At 42.4% G+C, this 15716-nt stretch overlaps 1 protein-coding gene across 3 annotated transcripts in view; it reads right to left on the minus strand.

The window, feature by feature from the left end:
* Positions 1–15716, minus strand: part of VWA3B (von Willebrand factor A domain containing 3B) — a 136134-nt gene that overhangs the window by 30844 nt on the left and 89574 nt on the right. For all 3 annotated transcript variants that reach the window (XM_066579205.1, XM_066579188.1, XM_066579196.1), the window contains exon 27: positions 11117–11283. In XM_066579205.1, the coding sequence (XP_066435302.1) occupies positions 11117–11283 (167 nt within the window). The remainder of the gene's footprint in view (positions 1–11116; positions 11284–15716) is intronic.

Consider the following 15716-nt stretch of genomic DNA (forward strand, 5'->3'; position numbering starts at 1 on the left):
TGATACCAAAGTGATCTTCTGCAGCTACAGGAAACCCTTAGGGATTTCCGAAAGCCAACGCTTAAGGGACATTCTGCAGTAACAAGAACAGGGCACACCTCAGCATCCATGACGCGAAGACATGGATTGGGGCTGATGTTATGACACCACACAACTCCACTTCCTGATTGCAGCAATATAATCTGCACACTGCTGCGAAACTAGTCACAGCTAAAAACATAACTTGATATTCTATAAGACATTTCAAGCATACCAACACTTTCAGATGACTTTTTAGAATAAGGTGCTATGTGTTTGTGAGGAATAATGCTATTTCTGGTCATTATATGACTTGTATATGGTGTTTTTCACCACTAATCCACTCTGCAGGCTGTATTCTATGATTTTCAGTTTTCTATGAGCTGATGGGTGCAGACTAGCTACTGTGATGGCTCCTATAATCTGCACATGGAGAAAATAGGTGATTCCACTCCCTAACTCTCTACAGCATACTCTCATAAGTAACAGCATCATGGAGGACAGTGCACAGTAGAACTGAGCAGTGTAGCTATGAATAAAGCACTGGAATTAGATCTGTAGTCACATCTCCGTGTGAGTTATAGGCCATTTACATGGGACGATTATCGCTCAAAATTCGTCCAAACAAACAAATTTGAGCGATAATTGTGCAGTGTAAATGCACAAAAATCACTCACTATTCGTCCAGGGGTTTTTATCGCTGACTCTCAGTCAACTTAAAAACCATTGTTGGATCGAACGTCTCGTTCTGTGTAAACACTTCCCGCTCAGAGCTTCACATAGTAGGTGAAGCACTGAGTGAGAAGTCCACGATCCAGCAGTGAAGACTGCCAGTGTAAACGTTCTGCAAGAACAAGCGCCAACGACCTTAGCGGTGACATCAACACTTGTGCAGTCGTTTACCCGACTCTCAGCCCGTGTAAAAAGGCCATACCTCAGTTTTTGTCTGTAGAAGCTTTAGTTGCAAAAGGTATCCACATTTACAATTCCAATATGTGGAATTCTAATAATGCCTTGTTCCCTGCTTTCCATGAGCAAACTAAAAATTCATTTTAGACTGTCTGAAATTTGAATCTCTGTTTTCAGAATACAGATTACCTTCCATGTCAGTGATACATACTGCAGGAAGGAAGTCATGGGAATTTCCCTGACAAAAGCCCTTCGTGCAAAATAGTTCTAAATCTAGAGTTAAGGCCCCTTTACACGCAACGATTATTGCTCAAAATTTGTTCAAATGTCCAAAAGTGAGCAATAATCATTACGTGTAAACGCGGGGAGTTATGTACTATTCGTTCAGTTGCCGTTTGCTGCAGATTTTTAACCTGCATAAAATACATCATCAAGCCACTCAAAATTAATACCATTTGAATGGCATATTGCAGTCTTTTGAGCTGCTCACCTACTTGAGAGGAGTAAACAACGTACTCATTGTGTTTGCCTTGCATACATAATGAGTACATTGTTTACTCATGCTGGAAAAAGACAATGGAATCCTGCCCAAAAAAGATAATAACTTGCATCAACACACACCCACCTGAGCAAACAACTCATACAGAGTTTACTTTAGCTAATTATGAAATGGAGATGATTAAAAGCCATTATCTGTACAAGAAGTTTTATGCAAAAATGTCCATTTTATTGTGTGGCCATTTGAAAAATAATCGGTCCATGTAAAAGGGAATTTACCCAGAGTCACGTGTGAATGGCATTGGGGAATACTGCCTGTTCATATTGTTTTCATATGTATCAGTCCTCATTCTCATTTCCCATGTCTTAATAATACATCTCTAAATGCTTTACACTTTGCACATTTTATGTAGAAACAGTGATAACTTTACTTCTACAATTTATCTAATTTCTAATCATTTTCATTAATGCACACCTTTACGAAAGTACATCTTTTTTAATACAAATGATATCTGTGAGAATAGAAGCTGGATGAGATATTCAGTAGTACTTCAGAACTAGCTAGCGTCTAATGATGATAATGTTTCTGTGCCTAATCCAAATGACATGAATAATGCAGGAGCCTGAAGTTGCATTAGAATATGTTGACTCAAGAGCTGTTTTATCAGTCCTTATTCTAATTCTCTGTTTAAATATTGGGTTCCAGCATACAATGGATTTGGAGAAAGGATTAAAGAGGCAGAGTGATAGAACAAACTGCAGAGCACTGAGACGTGTGTATCTAATGTATGCATTCAAGAACTCAACATACAAGTCATTCATTATAACCTCCATATAAATACTTCAGTGTAACTACGCTCATTATCATACACAAGTAGAATATTTTGTGAAGAGTGCTCTTTATTCCATTGGGTGAATATATAAGCATTTTAAATGGGTGGACCATTCTTCATGCCTTGATGATAGAAAAAAATTACACATTCTTCCACCACTTTCAGATATTCACAATATAGCTGCATTCTCTCATCATCGGTGCAATGTCCAGACATCAGGCAGTTTACTGGATAGACAAAAATAGCCGAACCGCTTCTGTGTCTACCTGATGTAGGCTGTGCATTAGTAAACATCAGTAGTCTACAACACTCAGCACTCCCTGTGGAGAACTGCTGATAAGGCTGACCGACTTTTAGGTTAGACTGAATTTAATGAGCAGCTAGCAGCGCACAATAGACGTGCTGATTATCACTAAAACGATCGCCGATTAACAATTTTTTTAGCGATCATCGGCTGGTGGAAATGGGCCTTTAGACTAATGATGCCTACTAATACACAGTATCCATCATGTAGTCAGAAAAGCAGTTTAACTATCTTTGTTTGTTCAGGGCGTCTTTAAACTTACTTAATATCTATGTAATTTCATTAAAAGCTCCTAGTCTGTTTTGGTAAAAGAAAACAGCAGCTGCAGCGCAGACTACATAATAGAAAAATACATACCGGTATACAAAACACAGAACAAAATCACAGGCATAGCAAGGTCAGATTTACATGCTACAATTTTTGTGATTAGACATAGCAAATTCCTAATTAGATGCAAATAATTCCTTTACTGATTGCAATTTGACATTGGGAGGTCAATTGAAGAGACTTATTTATTAGAGCCAACTGTCTAAACACATATTTAAGCATTTCAGAATAGATGCCCCATGACAGACATTGTTTTCAATTGACAATAATCACTAAGTATTTTTGCACAATTTACATATAAAAAAAATATAAAATGCCAACCCCCCTACCCTTCCCCAAGTGCCAACCAAATTTGCTTAAAGCCTAAATGGTGCTGATATACATTAGATGAATGTTGGCCAAACCTACCAATTAGGATGGGGCTGGTCAACCATTCATTGTTTAAGATGATGTCCAAACTCTCCCACAATGACAGATGTCAAAGGAAAAAAGTGTTGGCTATGCTGGATTTTCACATGTTCAATCCCTTGCCCTCACAAGAGATTCTGTAAATTGCACCTCAGCATTTTAGGGCCCTTTATGATGGAATGATTATTGTTCAAAAAATCGTTCAAATGAGCGAAAGTGAATAATAATCATTGAATATAAACGTGAGCCAATGACAAATGATAATCGTTCACTTTTCGTTCGCCGTTCATTTTATGCAAGCATAAAATTCATTGTTGGGTCGTTCACTTATCCTTCAGTTTAAACATCGTTTATACAGGCATTCACATTCACTTATACAGTGAATGTGAACGACTGAATGATTTCTCACTTGAATGAGCCAACTATGTGTCTGCCTGTATAACCAGGCTGCAAGAGCGAACACACTAACTCTCTGGATCGCTGGTTTCTCGTTTTTCTGTAAATGCTCCCCACTCAGCACTTCACATAGAAGTAGAAGAGCTGAGTGAGAAGCCAGCGATGTCTTTCTGGCTAATTGCTCTGCACAAGCGCTGATGACCTCATTGGTGATGTCAGCGCTCATGCAGTCGTTTAAACGACTGTCGGCCTGTGTAAAAGCGCCATTAGTCACCTGTCCTAATTGAGAAGCATTCTTGGTCTTGCTAAGCAAATATGTTTATTGGGAGGAGTCGGGAGGACTAGCTCTTGGTTGAAGAAGCATTCGGCCTATAGCTATCCAATGTCTATGGACACTTTTAACCCCTTAGTGACCAAGCCTGTTTGCGCCTTAATGACCAGGCCAAATTTTGCAAATCTGACACGTGTCACTTTAGCATGGACAAAGACCAGAAAGGTTTTGCATATCCAAGCGATTCTGACATTGTTTTTTCGCCACATGTTGTACTTCATTTAGGTGGAAAAAAAAGACCGATAGAATTTGTGTTTATTTATTAAAAGCGCCAAAATTGGGAAAATTTTGAAAAAATCGTCATTTTTTCACATTTCCAACTGCAATATCTCAAATATGTGCAAACATAATATAGAAATTTTTGCTAAGATTTATATTTCCATCCGTTTACTTTATTTTGGGCGCACATTGGAAAAACTTTCGGTTTTTTTTTTAACCATTCAGGAGACGTACAAATGTAACATTACTTTTCAGCATTTTGAGGAACACTTTGTTTTCCTACACCAATCCAAGATTGGAAAGGCTCATAGGAGTCAAAATGATAGATACCCACACAAGTGACCCCATTTTAAAAACTACACCCTTTAACGTATTCACTGAGGGGTGTCATGAGTATTTTAACCCCACAGTTTTTTTTCAGGAGTCAATGCAATTTAGAAGAGAAAAACAAAAATTTCATATTTCTGCAAATATGTCATTTTAAAGACAGGACTTTTTTCTATAGTACACATGAAAATTAGGATTTGCACCCCAGAATGGATACCCCTGTTTGTCCCGTGCTCAGAAGCATACCCATTGTGGCCCTAATCTTACGTTTGGATGCACAATGGGGCCCAAAATGAAAGGAGCAACCGGTGGCTTTCGGAACAGAAATTTTGCTTGAAGGAGATTTAGGCCCCATTGCCCACTTGTAGAGCCATTGAGTGACCAAAACGATGGAGAACGCCCACAAGTGACCCTATTTTGAAAAGTAGACCCCTTAGTGAATTTATCTAGGGGTACGATGACTTTTTTGACTTCACAGTTTTTGAATGAATCTAAGCCAAGCCGAAGGAAAAAAATTACAATTTTCATTTTTTTTGGTAATTCTGTCATTTTAAAAGCAGTTTTTTTGTACAGCACGTATATGAATGAAGACTTGCACCCCAAAATGGATACCCCTGTTTCTCCCGTGCTCAGAAACATACCCATTGTGGCCCTAATCATATGTCTGGATGCACAATGGGGCCCAAAATGAAAGGAGCAACCGGTGGCTTTCGGAACAGAAACTTTGCTTGAAGGAGATTTAGTCCCCATTGCCCACTTGTAGAGCCCTTGAGTGACCAAAACGATGGAGAACGCCCACAAGTTACCCCATTTTGAAAAGTAGACCCCTTAACGAATTTATCTAGGGGTGCGATGACTTTTTTGACTTCACAGTTTTTGAATGAATCTAAGCCAAGCCGAAGGAAAAAAAATACAATTTTCATTTTTTTGGTAATTCTGTCATTTCAAAAGCAGTTTTTTTTGTACCGCACATATATGAATGAAGACTTGCACCCCAAAATGGATACCCCTGTTTGTCCTGTGCTCAGAAGCATACCCATTGTAGTCCTAGTATTACGTCTATATGCACAATGGGGCCCAAAATGAAAGGAGCAACCGGTGGCTTTCGGAACAGAAACTTTGCTTGAAGGAGATTTAGTCCCCATTGCCCACTTGTAGAGCCATTGAGTGACCAAAACGATGGAGAACCCCCACAAGTGACCCCATTTTGAAAAGTAGACCCCCTACCGAATTTATCTAGGGGTATGATGACTTTTTTGACTTCACAGTTTTTGAATTAATCTAAGCCAAGCAGAAGGAAAAAATTATGATTTTCATTTTTTTGGCAATTGTGTCAATTTAAAAACTGTTTTGTTTGGAAAGTGTACATAGGAATGAAGACGTATACCCCAAAATGGATACCCCCGTTTGTCCCGTGTTCAGAAACATACCCATTGTGGCCCTAATCTACTTAAAGGAAACATAGCTAGGCCTATAATGGAAGGAGCACCCGTTGGATTTCAGGGTACAACGGAATAAATTCCAGTCCCCATTGCCCACTTGTAGAGCCATTGAGCGTCCAAAACGATAGAGAACCCCCACAAATGACCCCATTTTAAAAACTAGACCCCTTAAAAAAATTCATCTAGGGGTGTACTGCATATTTTGACCCCAAAGTATTTGAATGAATCTAAGGAAAGCAAAAGGAAAAAATTACGATTTTCATTTGTTTGGCAATTTTGTCAATTTAAAAACAGGTTTTTTTGTACAGTGTACATAGGCATGAAGACTTTCACCCCAAAATGGATACCCCTGTTTGTCCCGTGTTCAGAAACATACCCATTGTGGCCCTAATCTACTTACAGGACACATGGCTAGGCCCATAATGGAGGGAATGCCCGCTGGATTTCAGGGCAGAACTGAATAAATTCCAGGCCCCATTGCCCACTTATACGGAAAAAAATTTGACTTCCTAAAAATAATCCCCCCCCCACCATCCCCATTTTTTTGGCATTCCCTAAATATTAGATAAAGGTAATAATATAAACTGCGTTTTATGTCCGAAGACAGAGGTAATTACGGAGGCTGGTTGGGTTGGGCACATGGGGCAAGAAAACCGGGTATCCCCCCCCCCTCCTCTCATGTATTTTGGGGGGTATTTCGTAACCTCAGCGGCAGGTATGGGGTGTAAAAAGTGGCGCTGTGAGGCTTTGTAATCTTGCTGTGGTGCAGCGGTCTCACAGAGAAGGCGCTCAACAAGCTGCTCCTGGAACTGCAGGAAGGCGAGCGTTCCCAGGGCTTCTTGTAAATTATGGATTACTGGTAGCGGTCTGAATAACGCCGTGCTCACGTAGCCGTAGGCATAATCCGCTTGTGGAGGCCTGCAGAGGATCCCAGCTGTGAGCCCGGCTGTGTCCCTGCGTACAGCCGCGTAATGTACTGCGCATAACTGCCTACTCACACAGGCGGTCATGCGCAGTACTTTTTTTTTGTTTGCATTTCCCGCGCCGTCGCTTAGCGATGACCCGGGTACCCGCAGCTCATACACAATGTATTTGCACATGGGCTGCGAGTATATCCACCGTCATAGAGCACAATGGGCTCTAGGTCGCGGATATCCGCGGTAAAATATAGCATGCTGTGTTCTGTTTCTGCGAGTGGATTACGTAATTCCGACCCGCTAATTGGGGGGAATTGTGTAATCCAATGCATGTGATTGATCCGTGGATTACCGCTGATCAAGCGCATGCAGAACCCGTAATTCCTCTCCGGTCACGCGTGACCGGCCTAATGTTAGATCGCTACTTTATCACGTGACCGGGGACCGCTCAGCGAGGCCGCCGGTCACTGCTCCAAGCACTCAGCGACTGTTGGTCGCTGGAAGCAAGTAGATTTAAAATTTCCTGGGCTTCCCGGCTCCTGTGAATGTGTCCGGCATTTTGCATACAGCGGTCCCCAGTCATATCTCCCTGCACTCGGCTGGCTATCTGTGACAGCCGGGTGCAGGGAGATTTTGAATTTGCCGGGCTCGCCGGCTTCTGCGCATGCACGCCGCATCGGCACATCGCAGAGGCCAGCGGGGGGTCCCGACACCGGCCGGAGGACATCGGCGGACCTGAGGTGAGTATTTTCACCTCCCCTCATGGATCCGATCCATGAAGGGAGGTGAAACTTTTCTTTTTTTACACTTTTTTCACACTTCCGCGATCGTCGTTATCCATTGGATAACGACGATCGCGGTACCGAGGACCGCTCACCGTGGTCCCCGCTGACATCTCCTGCCTCCCGGCTACCTACAGGAGCCGGGAGCCAGGAGATTTTAAGTCTCCCGCGCCGCCGGGCCTTCTGCGCATGCGACTGACGCAATGCCGCCTGGCGCGCATGCGCAGAAGGACGGCTATGGCGCCCGGAGCATCGGGACAGCGGGGAGTCATGCGGCGGACCTCGGTGAGTAATTTCAGCTGCTCCGATGGATCCGATCCATCAGAGCAGCTGAATCTTTAACTTTAATTGCACTTTTATTTACTTTTTTGCGATCGGCGCTATCCATTGCATGGCGCCGATCGCAATGCCGGGGGGGGGGGGGGTCCGAACAGCCCGGGATGACAGCTCCATGCTGTCAGCTACCTGCGGACACCGACAGCATGGAGCTGTCACGTCCACAGCCCGAGGGGCATTATTCTCTGCAGGACACATGTTTTTACGTCCTCAGAGAATAAAGCCCACTTCGGGAGGACGTAAAAACACTATTGGCTGGTCGTTAAGGGGTTAAGCATGACCGAGTAGAGGGTTGAAATGGTTTGACCAATTGGTAGTAAATGCAATTAAACAGAGATGTATTTAAAAATCACTGGCAGGACTATCTTGGGTATATCACAGCTACCAAGTTTTCCTTACATCCTATGTATCATCACCCAATACCCATAAGTTTCTTTTAGTGAAGACAGACATAGAATGGCTTCTTTTTATCTGTCCTCTGATGTGTGAAATAAAGAAATCCCAAATGTGTAAGGGTGCTTTCACATCTGCGTCAAATCCTCCAGCCGGAGGTTTCATTGCAGATTCGTCTGAAAATACTGAAAGAAAACGTGCTGCATGCATGTAGTGCTTTTATTTCCACCCAAAGCTGGGTAGCTGGGTGGTAAGCGGGCGGACAACATTATAGTCAATGGGGTCCGTCCACTGCTGTTTGGTTTCATCCAGAGGGGGAACCATTTGGCTGCGGGGATCCCCCTTTCCTGCCCTCCGAACTGAGCAGGAAAGCGAAATTCCCAACGCAGATGTGCAAACACTCTAACATAATTACTTTGGATACTTCTATTTGCAATGTTAAAAACAACCCTATAAAGCATAGCACATTTCCTATTAACACATAAAAGTTATAGCTGTGACAGTTTGTGAAGAAGCCTACCTTTACCATTTACCTTTACTTAGAACATCTTAGAATCTAACAGATTATGTATAGAACCAAAAATGAAGCCTCCTTCAAAGAGTTCAGCGATTTGAATATAGCTTCCTTTTCTCTCTCTACACTCAATTTCTTAGTTAAAAGATCAAATTTTAGGTGTAAATATACGGTTGCTCACAGCATGTATAAGACGTTCCAGATGTCTCATATTTATTACAAGACCTGCCCCCTCTCCAAATATACAGGTGCAATAAACGTGGAGCAATTAATGAATGTGAACCTATGTATAGGTGATAATGATATAGGATAGACGATTGTGTTCATGACCTTTTTGTTTTAATGTGCAACTGACACTACAAAAGGTTACATGTATATTACAATGAATGTATATTATAGCACATAAAAGAGTTACATGCCTTCCTTAGGGTCAAACTCATGTAATAATAAACAAAGGATATAAGGGTAGAAGAGAAGACAGCGGAGCGTGCTAATCTCATATACCACACCAATCTAATTGTAAAGATCAAAGTGTAGTACTGTATAGCTGTTACAGCACTGAAAAGGAAAAGAATACGAACAAAATTCTGGTGGGTGGCACAAAGACAAAGGTGACATATGGGTAAATAGGACTGTACACTGGTACAGACTGAGATGGGGCATTTTGTGTATTAATTAAACCTTGACCGTGTGTCAAATGTAGGCTTTTCTAATACATGTGGTCCTCGCTGTGGCAGGTCTGATCCAAGAGACTGACAGTCACTTGACAATGTATAAATTGGAAGTCCCCAGAATAGAGGGAAATGAAAATAATTGTCAAATTAGAAAATCCTCTGAATGCCTCTGAGCCATATAACTCTAATCTGGAAATGAGAAAGCGGAGCCAATCACTTTACTTGTATGAGTGAATAGAGCCGGGTGTACAGTAGATGAATAGCAAATGAATGGCATTTCAGGCTGTCGTCTCATGGAGTATGTAAGGAAATGTGCAGTGGGTGAAACAATAAGAGCTCTATAAAGGGTACGTGTCAGCTGCCTAATGCACTGTTAATAAGTTAGGCCTCCCTCACACAGGGCGTTTGCAGAAACGCTGCATTTTTGAACGCTGCGTTTACTGCAGATTCTGCCCCGTTTCAGCAGCGCATACTTTATGCCAGCGTTTTGGCTGCTTTTATAGCTCGGCTGAAAACGCAGCCAAGGATGCTGAAAAAAAAAAGCAATACTCACCTAGCCGCTGCAGTCCGGGTTGCGGCCGCTGGTCTCTGCCGCTGATTCGGGCTGCCTCTGCACTCACAAGTCTATTGCCGTACGCCAGGTTTGAGAACCCCGCCTCCAGCAATAGAGTGCTGTGATTGGTTGTCGGCGCTTGCTCGATGCCCAATCACAGCCCTTCATTGACTGTCTCAGCCAATCAGAGCTTGCCGGCCCTGATTGGCTGAGACAGTCAATGAAGGGCTGTGATTGGACATCGAGCACGCTCATAACCAATCACAGCACTCTATTGCTGGAGGCGGGGCTCTCAAACCTGGCCTACGGCAATAGACTTGGGAGGGTTGGAGAAGCCCGGATGAGCGGCAGAGACCAGCGGCCGCGACCCGGACTGCAGCGGCTAGGTTAGTATTACTTTCTTTTTTTTCTCTACCTAGCTGAGACTGATTTTCGGGGTAGGGCTTCTATTGCATGCCCTCACCCCGAAAATCGACGAGCGGTTAACGCTGCCAAAAATGCGGCACCAAGTGTTGCTGCGTTTTCAGCAGTGCTAAAACCACTGCCCATTCATTTTAATGGGTGACGCAGGGCTGAAAACGCCCAAAAATAGAACTTGCATCGCTGTCAAAGCGCAGCGTTGGAAGGCGCTGTGTTTTCAGCCCTGTGTGAGCAGCCCCATTGAAATGAATGGGAGTGTTGTACAGCGTTTAGCGCTGGGCTGAAAAGGCAGCGCTAAACGCTGTATAAAACGCCCTGTGTGAGGGAGGCCTTATGGTGCTGCTGGGGCAGGTGACAGGGAGCCGGGTGCTGTATTTTTCATACTCACCCACTCCCCAGTTCCTGCGGTGCCAGCCTGTAAAGTCTTTTTTCAGAGTGCCATGAATGCACTCTCCTATACAAGTCTATGGGTCTAGACAGGTGACAGGCTCTCGTTAATAATAAGTGTACTCTACCTTGATCTGTGCCATCAGTGCCGGCCAAGGCGTCACTGTCACTGGGAGGTCTGGGCTCTAAATGTTTTTTCATTGATCGTCTGCTTCTCCCAGATACTGATCTGTCTTTCTTCTGTTTGTGTGGTGGTGTTGGCTTCAGGAGGGGTTTAGCAAGATGAACACTGGGGCTAAATGAAAAAGATTGATATAAATCACTGCATATCAAGTACTGTAAAGGTATCAAGTAACATTGCTCAGTTTTATACTTTAATAAATTGTACATTATTGGAAAATCATGGCTGCTCCTTTTTTTTAAGAAGAGCTCCACACCTGTCCACAGGTTGTGTCTGGTATTGCAGCTCAGATCTACTGATGTGAATAACACTGAGTTACAATATCACCTGTGGACAGTTGTGGTGTTTTTGGAAAGAAGGCAACCATGTTATTCCAATCCTGGACAACTCTTTTAAAATATCTAATTACCCTTATGCGCATGAATCAGCTCATGACTGACACTTATATGATTTGTGTGCATTTTTCTGTTTTGTGATTATTATTATCATCACAAATTTGCATGCATAGCAACAATTATTTAAATGGAGACATTGGGGTTTATTTACTAATATTGTCTAAAAGCTAGACAGTGCAAAAGTAGATTAGACAGTCTTAACATGCACAGATTTATTACAGTGGCCTTGCTAAATGACAAATCTGTTGAATTTTAAGACTGTCTTCTATAAGTTTAGAGCACTATTAGTTTGCTTAATTTATGCAACAAATTGCACCAAAATTTAGGTGCAATGCACAACAATTTGGCACAACTTGTTGCAATTTTCGACCACACCCCTTTTTGGGCTACTCGGAAATCTGTTGGAAAGTGTCTAAAAGCACGTAGTAAATGTGACACAAAGCATGTATGCCAGTTTTCTGCGTAATTTGCACCAAAAAAATATTGCCTTTTGAATAGTATATAATCCTATTATTCACTTCAGTACAACCAACATAGGATAAATAGGTAGACTGTGTCAGTACAACATCTTCTGTGCCTGCCCGGAGCTCGGAGCAATTTCACTTAATCAGTATTACTCATGCACAGTCACAACAAAAGACAACTTGACATTTTTAGTCATGTAGTAGCAAACCTCTGTCTACTGATTCACTTGATGCAATTTATGGATGAGGCTCTCCCATTTTAGTCAAATGGGGATAAAAAAAGGACAGCGCTCAGATGCTATCTATGTACTGTCCGTTTTTTTTGAGAAATGAAGGGAAAAAAGTGCCATTTTTTCTTTTTTGGGGGGACGTAAAAAGTGGATTGCACATGGAAGTAAAAAAACAGACATACAGACTGCATAATGAGGACACGCGACTAACATGTGGAAAAATGCTGATTTTTTGTAAACATAAAATGTACGATCTTCTAACAGAAGTGTGGACCTACTAAAGTGTGATCTTTGGTTCTATTCATGCTGGATTTTCCCCCTGTCCTGTTGGCATTTCACTGCATCCTGATGGCAAGAATATCATACGCTGCCATCAAAACACTGAAATGCTAATAAAACCTGACAGATCACATTATAATTAATGTGTTATTGTCAGTTCAGGGTTCATGGGATCAGTGTGACCAAAGCGTTAGGGTGATCATACACGTTAAATTTATATTAGTCAAACCTACTGATTTTGGGGGGTCTGGCTGATCATTTAATATGTATGGGGGTCTCCCAACTCTCTCCAATGGCAGAAGTTGGGGGAGATAAGAATTAGGTAGTTGGATTTCAAATGCCTGATCATTTTCTTCTCTTGGCAACCCCGCTTCCCTATGGTGTACCAGTTAATATTCAAATTATACAACATATAAATAACACTGACATAACATACTCATATAACACTGCCGAAGAGTTTTCAAAGTACTGCCCAATCAATAAACTAGGTAATGCAGCTGCATCCTGTGCCTTTTCATATGCTTTGAGTTAGAAGTCTAGGATCGGAAACAGCAATCTCTAGAGGCATGTTTTTTTCTAAATGTTTCTAATTGAAATTTGGAATATTTTGTGGGATCTAACAAACAAATGTGATATGTAAACATTGAACAACTCCCCAATTTCCTAAAGAGGAATGAAAAAGTTGTTAGTATGGGATTGTAGTGACCATATACTTTTCTGGTTAATAGAGAAATATAATGTGTGTACATTCCAGGATTAAAGCACTACACTCCTGCAAACAAAAAGTGAAAGCTTAAAGGGGTTGTCCCGCGGCAGCAAGTGGGTCTATACACTTCTGTATGGCCATATTAATGCACTTTGTAATGTACATTGTGCATTAATTATGAGCCATACAGAAGTTATCAAAAGTTATTCACTTACCTGTTCCGTTGCTGGTGTCCTCGTCTCCATGGTTGCCGTCTAATTTTCGCCGTCTAATGGCCAAATTAGACGCGCTTGCGCAGTCCGGGTCTTCTGCTTTTCTCAATGGGGCTCCGTGTAGCTCCGCCCCGTCACGTGCCGATTCCAGCCAATCAGGAGGCTGGAATCGGCAATGGACTGCACAGAAGCTCTGCGGTCCACCGAGGGAGAAGATGCCGGCGGCCATCTTCAGCAGGTAAGTAAGAAGTCACCGGAGCGCGGGGATTCAGGTAAGCGCTGTCCGGTGTTCTTTTTTAACCCCTGCATCGGGGTTGTCTCACGCCGAACGGGGGGGGGGGGGGGTTGAAAAAAAAAAAAAAACCCGTTTCGGCGCGGGACAACCCCTTTAATGGGAAATGTAGACACATAGAATGGTAGAGTTGGAAGGTACCTCCATCGGGTCCAACCCCTGCTCAGTGCAGGATTCACTAAGTCATCCCAGACAGATAATTTGTCCAGCCTTTGTTTGAACACTTCATGGAAGGAGAACTCACCACCTCCCGTGGCAACCTGTTCCACTCATTGATCACCCCCACTGTCAAAGTTTTTTCTAATATCTAATTTGTGTCACCTCCCTTTCAGTTTCATCCCATTGCTTCTAGTCTTTCCTTCTACAAATGAGAATAGGGCTGATCCCTCTGCACTGTGACAGCCCTCCAGATATTTGTAACTGAGATAAAAGTCTGGAAAACATTATTTCAAATCCAACGCAAAGCAAAAGACACAAAATCAAAGGACAGGTGATGAAGGTCTGCAATTATTTACAATGTGAGGGAATCCTCAGAGTTAAGACAGTGCATCATCTCAGCAGGACACTTCAGACATAGCTATGGTATAGAATACTTATACTGTGTGAGCAGTGTATGTGACAGGGACGTGTGTTCCCCCACTTTGAACCCTATGGTTACTGCTGTTATCATCTCGCATAGAAACAATTCTCTTTTTTACAGCTTACTGCACTTACGGTTAACCAGCCACAGCAAAATGGTGTCTGCATCACTGATGAGACCCGGCAGCAGGATCCAGGCACATCTTCATATGAATAAAGGCAGCAAGGGAATAACAGGGCATACTTATGAGCAGAAAGGCAGGCAGGACCCAGGGCATGAAAATAAGCTCTTGCAATCATTCTGCTTTCAGCATAGTCTTTCCCTTCTTGAAATATGGATTTTCTTCAAAACCGGGAAAAGCCAGTTCAGCTCTGACTACGTTCTCCTTCCTCTCACAATTCTCATTTAAAATCTTGTGAGTGATGTGTGCAGATTTCCATGAAATGACTACCTGTCGTCAGTCACTTTTTTGTTTATCCACAAGAATAATTATTGGCTTTAAGTAGGGAAGAACATAAGCTCTGGAAAATAAATAACCTCATCTCCTTAATACACTAGAAGGGAAAGGCTTTGTGACTTGCAGGCTTGGTCATTTCTATTTATTTTATAAGCACAAATTGCAAACGCAACATGAAATCTGCTAATCAATCAGTAGAAATGTGCGGGCAATTTCCTTCAACTCTTAGTTATTGTGAAGCTCATATGCATACAAATCCATGTGATTATACATGCATCATAACAAGAACAATCAGCTTCATTATAGTACATCACTAAATAAAGCTGCTCAGCAAGGGGATGCACATCCGACGTGCTCTTTGTTACATGACCTTTCATTCAAATTAACCATGGGACACTCTACGACAGGCCACTAATAACCTAATGACCTGCAATTAGGGATGTGGCTCCCCCAGATGACCTGCACAATACATCTTATGATACCTTTTACATGGTTTTCATGATAGGGTATAATCACACGGCGGAATTGTGGCGAATTCCACCTCAAAAACCACATTAAAATTCGTGGCTTTCTGCTGTGGTTTTTGGTGTAGATCTGCGAACACATTTTGTCCTGTCAATGGGCAAAATACAAATGTGGGAAACGAGAGTTTCCAAGTCAAAAGAAGACAGGTCACTTCTTCTTCCCTTTTAGATGTGCCACCTAGAAGCCTGAGCTCCTACACTGTTTCTCTACAAGCTGCATTGTCTTTGCATGGTTGCCTTTTTCGTGTTCTGCTATTATTCATACTGGCACTGCTCCCTACTCGTCTAATACAGGATAAGGAGCCCCTATTTGTGTGTGTACAATTGGCAGCACTATAGTTGGCTGTGTTATGGGGCACTAATAGTGGCACTGTGATGGCAGAACTGTGGCTGGCCGTTTCATGGGAT

The sequence above is a fragment of the Eleutherodactylus coqui genome, chromosome 1 (genome assembly GCF_035609145.1).
Source record: "Eleutherodactylus coqui strain aEleCoq1 chromosome 1, aEleCoq1.hap1, whole genome shotgun sequence".
In the NCBI taxonomy this organism is placed as follows: Eukaryota; Metazoa; Chordata; class Amphibia; order Anura; family Eleutherodactylidae; genus Eleutherodactylus; species Eleutherodactylus coqui.